Source organism: Mesoplodon densirostris, chromosome 16 (genome assembly GCF_025265405.1).
Source record: "Mesoplodon densirostris isolate mMesDen1 chromosome 16, mMesDen1 primary haplotype, whole genome shotgun sequence".
Classification (NCBI taxonomy): Eukaryota; Metazoa; Chordata; class Mammalia; order Artiodactyla; family Ziphiidae; genus Mesoplodon; species Mesoplodon densirostris.
The window spans coordinates 16075390-16086686 of NC_082676.1; the positions used below are offsets into that span (position 1 = coordinate 16075390).

Below are 11297 nucleotides of genomic sequence, written 5' to 3' on the forward strand. Positions count from 1 at the left end.
AGTAGCAGCAAGTTTGTGGCATTTACTAATTCAGCACACTCTTCCTACCCCTTTGGGAATGGATCCTATAAGCAGAGATTTTCAAAACATTTAAAACTGGTACAGCACAGGCACCCACAGTGGAAGGGCTGCACTCTGTGTCTAGGGTAGGTGTGGGCTCGTTTGCAGGTAAGAAGATTCCAATGCAGAGCCACCAGCAGCTGGCCAGAGGTCACACAGCAGGCACTGGACCAGCGAGGAGTAGGATCACCTCTGACTTTGGATCCTCTGCCTTCCGTCCTTCTCCAGGGGAGTCCCCGCGGTGGAGCGGGGTCTCGGATGCAGTTGGTCCCCTGGCCAGCAGGGACCTACCTCCATTTTATTCTTCCTCCCTCTAGCCCCATGGAGGATGGGACGACCCGTGCAGGGTTTCTGGGGAGTCAGCCTGGTTCCTTGGCAGCCAGCGAGGCACCCTGGGATGGGGAAATCAGGCCGCCACCCAGATATTATAAACAATCACCGCTGGTCACCAGGCCTGCCAGTTCCCCATTGTCTGCTCAGAATCCCACCAGGAACTGAGGGGCAGACAATGACGATGTTGGAGGAACCTTTCAGTTTCAGGCAGCAGAAGGCCTTGCTCTGCCTTGGGGGGCTGGGCCCCTTCAGTGCCTTAGATCCCACGAGGTACCACTATTTCTTGAGCTTTTAGAGCCCAGACCCTCCTAAGAGAATGGATTCCGGACCCTCAGGAGGCTGGGGTGGAAAACAAACGGGTGTGGAGGAAAGGCCAGGTCACCAGCTGTGAGCGAGTCTAGGTCTTAGCTTTCGTGCTGTTAATTCAGGTTCTTTGGGTTTGCAAGCATAGCGGGTATCCATTTCTGTCCCCAGGTAATTAAGTTATTTTTTCCGTACTTTATAACACCGTTGCATAATTGTAGAGATAATAGATTCGGAAGCTTGACTGCCTGGGTTCCAATACTACTCTGCCATATCTTAGTTTGGCCCTCTCTCAGGTGCAGTGGGAACATGTGCTCCTCTCCAGGGCGTGGAGGGACACACAGAGCCTCAGAGATGCTCCAGAGTCATTTGACAAGACACTAGACAACATTTCTGCAAAGAATCGCGCCCTTTTCTTAGCTCCACCCAATAAGAAGCATGGGCACGAGTCCCCTCTGCTTTCAGAGTCCCCAAACCTCTGTGGAGTTTCCCATCATCCCTTAGCACTGCCAGCCCAGCCTGGGGACCCAGACCTTCCTCAGTTCTCTTCCCTCCCTGCCTGACTCCCTCTGCTCTCCCAGGCTGGGGCTTTGGGGTTGGTTGGTTTACTCACGGGCAGGACGGCCAGGTTTTGCACCTCCTTCCAGGATTGCTGCTTCTTAGATTTGAAACTCAAAAGCTAAGAATCTGACTGTCTTGTTCTCTGCATCCTACAGGGTCATCCCTTCTCTGAGGCGGTAGACCTAGGATACCGTGGCTCCTGCCTGAATGGGGAAAGGGTGGCAGCAGGTAGTAGGAAGTCATGAAAGTGAAAAGTACTCAGGCTAAACCCTCAAATTATTATCCTTTCATTGACTCTGCCAATAACTTAAGTCAAAACAGAATTTGTTGGAATGATTCTGGGACATCTCACGTGCTTGAGGAAAGAACTGGGTGGACAGGACTGGGTGGCTAGTAGTTTGGGGCTCTTTTCAAGGACAGGCCATTCACACGGCTCAGTTCTCATGACTGTTGGTCTCCGGGCTTCTCTTTTACTTCCCAGAGAGAGTCTTTGCTTGACTGAGCTTGGGTCAGCTGTCTGACCCTGGGTCCATCAGCTCTGGCCAGGGGACAGGGTCACTGCATTCATTAGTCAAACCAGTTGCTGTAACTAGCCTCTTCAATCAATGACCCATGGCTTAATAACAGTGACTTAATACAGACATTTGTATTTTGCTCATGCAGACTTCAGTGCAAGTGTTTCTGGTCATTGCACCCAGCCAGGCTCCTTTATGCTCGTCTTTTTTTTTTTTTTTTTTTTTTTTTAATCCAATACGTGTTTATAATTCCTCTACTGTCAGATATTTAGGTTGTTTCCATTTTTACTATTATAAGTCATCCGTGGCTAAATACAGTCCTTTTCTCCTCAGTGTCCAAAAGCTTAAAACAGTTGATTTCCCTCTTTCCTTCCTGGATCTCTGTCCTTTCCTGTCTTCTGTGACATTGTATACACCTGCAACATAGACCTTCTCCAAGGTCCTGAACTAGCCTCTCTTGCCCCTGCCTGGTCTCAGTCACCCTCCTGGGTGAGAGAGAAGTACTTACTCTCTCCTGCTGCTCACTAGGCTCCTTTACTCTTGTGGTTTCACCATCCTGAGGACCTCAGGACCCTCTGCTGGTGACTCTGGTCAAGACAGAGAGAAGATAGTATGTGGGAGGTGACCTTCCTTCCTCTCCCCTTGTTGCTGGACCCTGTGTATCCTTTGGCCCCCAGTTCAAATTCTCCTCTCCTGGTCCATTCTGGGCCCCTGCAGCCAGCAGTGATTCCTCTCTTCTGATGACCCCTGGGCTCCCACAACCCGCGGTGGGCAGGTAGAGGACTGGTTGTGCCCCATAAGAAGACAGTAGTCTGTTTTAGTTGTTTCTTTGGGGGGCAATATGTTTGCTCAGCAGAATGGTAAGTTGTTTGTGCACGGAGTCTTGTTTCTTCCCCCAGCTTGCTTGGAATTTTATACATAAAGGTCACATAGCCTTGGGTGACATGAATTGGGCCGTGGCCTCGTATAGTAGAAGGCACTGCCATCATATAGCCCTCAGACAGGTGTCTTTCTCACTCCTGGCCTCAGTCTTCCAATCTATGAAATAGGGAGTCTGCTGGCTTGGAGGACACCTTGCAGAACCAGCAGGTATATCCTTTGCCAACTGTGAGGTTTTGTGAATTAGCAAGGAGGTGTAAAGGCAGGCAGCTGTGGTTCAAGCACCAAGGATCATGTCTAGGGTGTGAAGAGCTGGGTACAGGCAGAGAAGACCATGAGTGAATTGTTCTCTCTGAAGAACTGGGGCAAAGGTAGACTAGCAGAGTGGTTTGGAAGCAGAAGGGGGCACCCTCGGAGTGGAACCAGAGACCCCAGAGGCCGAGAGCCCAGCAGGTTCCCTGAGAAGGGAGCTGGGGGCAGGGTGGCAGCTGCTCTCAGGCTGGGGGACAAAGTATACAGTGCCCTTGAGGCCCAAGGCAGGCTTCCCTTCCTGTTCAAAAAGCCCTTGGCCGCTGCTGTGAAACCCAGCTCACAGCACGTGCTTATTAAAAGTTAGCTGTTACTCTTGGAACATGCCCAGGTGGAAAGTCACCTGAGGTTGGCCTTAGAAGTGTTGTATCCAAGTGCTGAGTCTGCCCTGTGAGTTCTGGCTTTAGGTTGGCTTGAACCTGCTTCCTCATCTGAATAATGCTGATAAGGTCAAAACAAAACAAAAAACAAAACAAAACCGACCTCCTTTGTTTGTGGCAAGGTTCCTATGAGAATGCTTTGCTCCTAAAGCTAATAGGGGCACATCAGGCATGGTACTTAGTGCGTGATCTCATTAAATACACCAGACCTAGGAGATGGGAAAGAAAAAACTAAAATTGGTTTCAGCAAAATAATAATAATTGTTGTTGTTGACTTACGTAACAACAACAACAACAAAAAAGTATCTCTTGCTTCAGGCAGAGTTTGATCCAGGAGGTCACGCAGTGCCACCTGTGTGATGTCTTCCTTCATGGGCTCCAGACGGCAGCAAGAGAGCTGCCAGAGGCTCCAGTTTTCTGTCTCAGGTTCAAATCTGATGGGAAGAGAGAGCTTCTCACTTCCTACAGTTCGAAGAAATCTTCCCGGGCAGATTCTTGTGAGCTGCATTGGGCCACACGCCCAGCTCTGAGCCAGTCACTGGCTAAGGAAGGAGCGGCTTGGTTGGCTAGGCTGCGCCCACGCCAGCCTCTGGAACCAGGTCTGCTCTTCTCCATGGGAATCAATGCCTTGGGGGAAGGGGCTCCCCAACGGAGATTTGAGGTCTTGTTCCCAAAGGAAGGCGAGTGGACATTGGGCAGCTCTATGGCAAGAGCAAGTGCGAACCTTGCAGGCTGAGCCACCGGCGCGTGCATCTCAAACTGTCCAGTGCAAACACGTCTTCTGGGGCTTGTGTTAAAAGCCAGTTGCTGATTCAGCAGCTGGGGAGTGGAGTGGGCCTCAATTCCCTTTCTAATTAGCTCCCGGGTGATGCTGCTGGGGTCTGGACCACACTTTGAGTATCGCAGCTCTCACCCATAGAGCCAGGCATTGACAGACATCATCTCCCGTGAGTCCTACAGCCACCCCGAGAGGCGGGTGTCACCATACCCATTTCATGGAGGGGGAACCTGAGGCTCGGCGAGGAGAGGTGGGACAGGGAAAGGTACAGGACACAGAAGCTAAGCCCTGGAATTTTAGAGTCCGAGCTGAGATTTTAGGGCCATTAAAGTAGAAAGGAGGCAGAGATAGGAGAGCGGTCTGCCTGAGGCTGGGTGATGGATGTGGACAGAATCCCTGTGGAATGAGGGCCATTCTGGAGCTGATTGCCTGAGTCATCGGAGTCCTCAGTTGGCCCCTGGGAACGTCTGCTTTTGTCTCATTCTTTCTTCCCGCAGCCTTAACTATGGGGGAGTTTGCCTGGCATCAGACGCCCAGTTCAGTGACTTCCTGGGCAGCATGGGACCAGCACAGTTTGTGGGCCGCCAGACCCTGGCCACCACGCCGATGGGTGAGTGTCCCAAGACCTGTTGCAAATGTTGGGGGGTGGTCCCCACCAGAAGCCCCGTGTCCCTCCCTCCTTCCCCTCTGCCTTGACTCCATCTGCTGAGCACCCAGCCTGGAGCCCAGTTCACACCTGCCAGGCGCTCCGCAGAGCCCGGGCGCTTGGTGTGGGAGTTGTTCTGGTCTTGTTTGGGGCTGGGAGCAGGGGGAAGGGATCTCATCCCTCAGCAGAGAGGAGGAGCTGAGTCCCTGATGGAGCTCCCAAGCCACTTCCCAGTCTCAGCTCTTGTGGCCTGCTGCAGGGGATGTGGAGATCGGCTTGCAGGAGCGGAACGGTCAGCTCGAAGTGGACATCATCCAGGCTCGGGGACTGACGGCCAAGCCAGGCTCCAAGACACTGCCAGGTGTGGAGGCTGTCCTCCCGTCTGCAAGGTGGGGGGTGGAGGCCACGGGGATGTCCTGAGGGCTGTCTGGGTCTAGAAGAGAGAAAATTGGGTCCAGCTCTGGGGCATCCCTCAGTCCCAAAGCGAGTGACCCTTGTGTAACTGGTGATTGAGGATTTTTTCTGGAGACCCAATTGAAATTGTCCGTTGACCTTGTCAGCTTTCCCGACTGGACTGAGCTCCTGGGGGCCAGGGACTGTCTTTCCTGTTTATGATTCTACCTTAGCGCCTGGTAGGGCTCATGGAATACCGTGGGTGCTCAGCAAACATCTGAGTGAATGGATCAACCATGAATATATAAGCCCGGGAAGGGTGGGCAAGCCAGGGACAGAGAGAGGGAAAGGGTGAGCAAAGGAAGGGGGAGGCAGGCAGGACCACCCAAGGGGGCCGAGTAGGCCCCAGCTAACCCTGGCTGCACCCCACCACCTACCCCCACCCGCCCCTGTTGCCTCTTCTGCAGACCCCCTGGGGGGACTCTGATCCCCAGCAGCGGGTCCCTCTGCTGCGCCCTTTGCCCACCATTTGGGGCTCAGGCCAGAACTCATCCTGCTGGCCTCTGTCCCCAGCGGCCTACATCAAAGCCTACCTGCTAGAGAACGGCATCTGCATTGCCAAGAAGAAGACCAAAGTCGCTCGCAAGTCGCTGGACCCGCTGTATAACCAGGTGCTGCTGTTTCCCGAGAGTCCCCAGGGCAAAGTCCTGCAGGTGAGGGGCTCGGGGGTGGGGCGGGGTGCAGTATCAGAGGGAGAAGGAGGCACTTCTTGGGGGTGGGGGGCTCCCTGCAGGGCCTCACCTGGAGGAAGTAGAGCACAGTGGTTAATCTGAGCGCCACAACTTGCTGTGCGACTTTGAACAAGTTCCTTTCTGAGCCTCAGCTGCTTCATCTGTAAAATGCGGATACTAATAGTGCCCACTGGTAATGGTACTGTGAGAGTGGAATGTGTGCTTTGTGCGAGAAGAGTATTTGCAAGTTTGGCTCTACAAGTGGCTGCCGTTATCATCATCATCATCATCGTCATCACCATCACCACCACCACCAACACCAACACCACCAATACCACCAATACCACCACCACCAACAACAACAACAACCTCTGGAGGCCAGGGGCTTGGCATGGAGCACAATGGCAATAGACTGAGAGCCTTTGGAGGATCCAGAGAGGTCTTTGGCTCCGTGGCTTTTAGGAGGATCCTGGAGCTAGAAATAGCTGCCCATCATGGGGTCAGCAAGGCCTGGGTTGGATGCCTGCAGGAGCCATATGCCTGCTTTCTCAGAGCTGCTATTTGGACACCTCTAGCTTATACCTCAATTTCTTGCTCCTAACCTGGGCAGGCAGAGCAAACAAGGGTAGGGCCAAGGTGTTACAAGTCGCCAAGACAGTGGGACTTTTGCCAAACTGGGAAGCCTAGGTCCTGTCTAGGGCATAGTCTTTCAACTTGTGGGTTGAGACCCATCAGTGAGTTGTGAAATCAATTTAGTGGGTCTCGACAAGTATTTTTTTTTAGTGGAATGGAATAGGAAATAGGAAAGAAATAGGAGGTAGGACTAGGAAAGGTAAGTCTTAGTAAGATAAGTCTTATTTGGTGGAGCACTTGCTTCAATTATGAATCCCATGTGTTTACTGGGTGATGATATAAATGTATGTCTTGCTGTATACGCTGGTCAAAAAAGTTTGGAAAAACCCTTCTGGTCTAAAGACATTCAGAGACAATTTAAAACAACCAGAAGACCATCTGGGGCCCACATCTGGTCCACTGGACAGAGGTTTGTGCATTTTGATCTGAGCATCTTTGGAGAAGCTCCAGAGCACATCCCTATCTGGGATGCGGAGGGAGTGGGGAAACAGAAATCTGACATGGGGTCCTTGCTACTGAGCCTTCTGACTAATGTCAGAGCAGGACAGACCCACTGCAATTGAGGAATGCCAGTTGTATTAGTCTGCTAAGGCTGCCATAACAAAGTACCATAGACTGGGGGGCTTAAACAACAGAAATGTATTTCTTACAGCTCTGGAGGCCAGAAGTCCGAGATCAAGGTGTCACAGGTTATGTTTCCTGAGGCCTCCTTGGGCTGCAGATGGCCACCTTCTTGCTGTGTTCTCACATGGTCTTTTTTCTACATGCAGACATTCCTGGTGTCTAGCTGTGTGTCCTAATCTCCTTTTCTTATAACAACACCAGTTAAAACCACAACCACCCTAACGGCCTCATTTTAATGTAATCACCTTCTTAAAGGACCAGTCTCCAAATACAGTCATATTATGGGGTTAGGGCTTCAACATGAATTTGAGGGAACACAGTTCAGCCCATAACACCAGTGAAAACAGACCCATCCACACAGCAGACATGAGCTTCTGATCAGCTGCCTAAGGGGTGTGGAAGACTTACTAGTTGAGTGACCTCGGGCAAATGATTTAACCTCCCTGAGCCCCAGTTTAAACAGCTGTGAAATTGGAATCCTTTTTTGTAGGGTTGTTGGGAAGGTTGAATCTAAGGCTGGTTTAGCCTTAGAACGGTTCCTGACATGCAGTAACCAATAGCAGTGGCCCATGTTGTTTGCATATTACCCTGCATGCTTGAAGAACGTCTTACAGCTTACAGCGAGCTTTCACATCCATTATCTCCTGTGATCCTCGCTTGCCAGGTAAGCTGAGTGCGGGTGATACCATTTACAAACAAGAACTCTGAGACTCTGTGAGGCTAAACAAACGACTTTGCCCAAAACCACCCAGCCAGCACTGGGATTAGAACCTGCGCATGTCTGACCCTAAAGCATGTGCATTAAGACAACAGGCTCTATGCGTGATAAGCCAGCCCACCTTTGGAGAGGGTCAGAGTTAGAACCTGAGGTGCCGGAGAGCAATTGAGGGTCCTGTAGCCACAGACCATCCATCTGGCCACTCTAAGAGAGGAGGTTGACCAAGAAATGAGGAAGGCACTGCAGAAAAGAGTCTGTTGGAAAAAAGGAAGGAGGCTACCATGTACACTATACACGTAGCAGCCACTTTTTTTTTAAAATGAAGTAGAGTTGACTTACAATATTGTGTTAATTTCAAGTGTATAGCAAACTGATTCAGTTATTTTTTTCAGATTATATTCTACTATAGGTTATGATATGATATTGAGTATTCTTGTTGCTTATCTATTTTACATATAGTAGTTTGTGTCTGTTAATCCTACACTCCTAATTTATCCCTCCCTCCATCTCCCCTTTGGTAACCATAAATTTGTTTTCTGTGTCTGTGAGTCCATTTCTGTTTTGTAGATAAGTTCATTTGTGTCATATTTTAGATTCCCCATATAAGTGATATCATATAGTATTTGTCTTTGATTCACTTCACTAAGTATAATATTCTCTAGGTCCATCCATGTTGCTGCAAATGGCAATATTTCATTCTTTTTTATGGCTGAGTAACATTCCATTTGTGTGTGTGTGTGTGTGTGTGTGTGTGTACACCACATCTTCTTTAGCCAATTGTCTGTTGATGGGCACTTGGGTTGTTTCCATGTCTTGACCATGGTAAATAGAGCTTCTATGAACATTGGGGGTGCATGTGTCTTTTCAGATTAGAGTTTTCATCTTTTCTGGATATATACACCCAAGAGTGGGATTGCTAGATCGTATGGTAGCTCTATTTTTAGTTTTTTAAGGAACCTCCGTACTGTTCTCCATAGTGGCTGCACCAATTTACATTCCCACCAACAGTGTAGGAGGGTTCCCTTTTCTCCACACCCTCTCCAGCATTTATTATTATTTATATATATATATATATATATATATATATATATATATATAATTTATTTTTTAAAATTATTTTTGGTTGCATTGGGTCTTCGTTGCTGCGCGCAGGCTTCTCTCTGGTTGCGGCGAGTGGGGGCTGCTCTTCATTGTGGTGCACGGGCTCCTCATTGCGGTGGCTTCTCTTGTTGCAGAGCACGGGCTCTAGGCGCGCAGGCTTCAGTAGTTGTGGCTCACAGGCTCTAGAGCGCAGGCTCAGTAGTTGTGGCACATGGGCTTAGTTGCTCCGCGGCATGTGGGATCTTCCCGGACCAGGGCTCGAACCCGTGTCCCCTGCATTGGCAGTCGGATTCTTAACCACCGCGCCACCAGGGAAGCCCGCATTTATTATTTGTAGACTTTTTGATGATAGCCATTCTGACCAGTGTAAGGTAATAGCTCATTGTAGTTTTGAATTTTTCCAATAATTAGGGATGAGCATCTTTTCATGTGCCTATTGGCCATCTGTATGTCTTCTTTGGAAAAAAAAACAGTCTATTTGGGTCTTCTGCCCATTTTTTGATTGGATTGTTTTTTTCAATATTGAGTTGTATGAGCTGTTTATGTATTTTGGATATTAACCCCTTGTCAGTCATGTCATTTGCAAGTATTTTCTAGATTTCTGTAGATTGCCTTTTTGGTTTTTTTGATGGTTTCCTTTGCTGTACAAAAGCTTTTAAGTTTGATTAGGTCCCATTTGTTTATTTTTGCTTTTATTTCTCTTGCCTTGAGAGACTGATCTAAGAAAATATTGCTACAATTTATGTCAGAGAATGTTTTACCTAAGTCCTTTTCTAGGAGTTTTGTGGTGTCATGCCTTACACTTAGGTCTTTAAACCATTTTGAGTTTATTTTTGTTTGTGGTGTGAGAGAGTGTTCTAACTTCATTGATTTACATGCAGCTGTCCTACTAGCCACTTTTTAAAACTTTGTTTCCAAGGATCTGGAAGCAGAGGGCCTTTTGGGGGCTGGGGTGGCAGGTAGGACATTCATAATGTAGGGTCAGCCCTCAAGGCTTGGGCTCAGAGATGGGGCGTGTGGAGGATGGAAAGAAATGGCAAGACCAGAGGCAGGAAGCCGGTCATCCAAGGACCAATAATGGTGGCACTGGAGCCAGGAGAACGTGGTGGGACTCGAGCCATTTTAGGCGGTAGAATTCCCTGGACTCGGAGACGAATGGGGCGTGGGGTGACCCCAGGTTCTGGTTCTGGGCCCGTGAGCAGCACTGGCAGGATTTGAACCACTGTGTCTCTTGCCCCGCAGGTGATCGTGTGGGGGAACTACGGGCGGATGGAGCGGAAGCAGTTCATGGGTGTGGCCCGCGTACTGCTGGAGGAGCTGGACTTGACCACCCTGGCCGTGGGCTGGTACAAGCTCTTCCCCACCTCCTCCATGGTGGACCCAGCTACGGGCCCCCTGCTCCGGCAGGCATCCCAGCTGTCCCTTGAGAGCACCGTGGGGCCCTGTGGCGAGCGATCTTAGTGCCAGGGAGGGGGAGGGGCTCCCCAAGATGGTCTGGAGACCGCCCAGCCCCGACCTGGGACCCCAGGCCCAGGGGCACATTGAACAGAGGAGGATGGGGTTCTCCCCCCCCAACAGCGGGGAAGCAGAATGGGGAGACCTGCCCCCTCAGGGCCCCTCCTCACCCCTTCTTTGCCTCCTATCCCCTGAGACCTTCCCTCTCCCGGTGGGATTGGCTGCACTTTTGACTTGGCTGGTTCTTGACCTGGTGGATGTGGCTGCAATCCGGAGAAAGGAAAGACCGAGGTGGCAGAGCACACCATCCTCCTGCCCCAGACACCGTCCGACCGCTCCCCCTTTTTGCCTCCTTGGAAGCTCGCTGCCCGGAGCCAAGTCCAGAACCCAGCGGCCATCTCCATGGTGCCAATTACCAGCAAGTGTCTTTCCTGCGGCACCGGGTTCAGGCAGCTACTCCTGCCCCAAAGCCTGTGGGGCAGCTTTGCAAGGATCCGGAGCCAGCTCCGGGGGGCCCCAAGCCCCCGACTTGAAGAGGAGCTCAGGCCTCCCTCCACCTGCCCGTGGAAGGAGCTTTGCCGCAGCCTGTTCGAGTCCATCTGTCCGTCCCCTGCCTGCCCCTCTTATGGTGGCTCTAGGACTTGGGGTCCTTCAGGGACCAGTGGATAGGAGGGGTGCCCTGGGCCTGGCACAGACCCCCAGGGTACCTGCCTGCCTCTGTGGGATTGCAACAACCTAGTTTGCAAACCGTTAGTGGGCTGGACAGAGCTCTTGTCGCCTGTGTTTTAGCAGAGGAGCTGTGAGACCCCGATTTTTGAGAACCCTAGCTCCAGAGAGCTCACCGTCTCTGAATTTTGGGGATGTGGGATTGGAGAGGG

The 11297-nt window shown here is 50.8% G+C and overlaps 1 protein-coding gene across 2 annotated transcripts in view; it reads left to right on the forward strand.

Annotated features, from left to right (window-relative positions):
- Positions 1-10469, forward strand: part of RIMS4 (regulating synaptic membrane exocytosis 4) — a 62102-nt gene extending 51633 nt beyond the window's left edge. For both annotated transcript variants that reach the window (XM_060078179.1, XM_060078180.1), the window contains exons 3-6: positions 4616-4728; positions 5024-5125; positions 5731-5870; positions 10207-10469. In XM_060078179.1, the coding sequence (XP_059934162.1) occupies positions 4616-4728; positions 5024-5125; positions 5731-5870; positions 10207-10425 (574 nt within the window). In that variant the 3' untranslated portion in view covers positions 10426-10469. The remainder of the gene's footprint in view (positions 1-4615; positions 4729-5023; positions 5126-5730; positions 5871-10206) is intronic.
- The last annotated feature ends 828 nt before the right edge of the window (positions 10470-11297 follow it).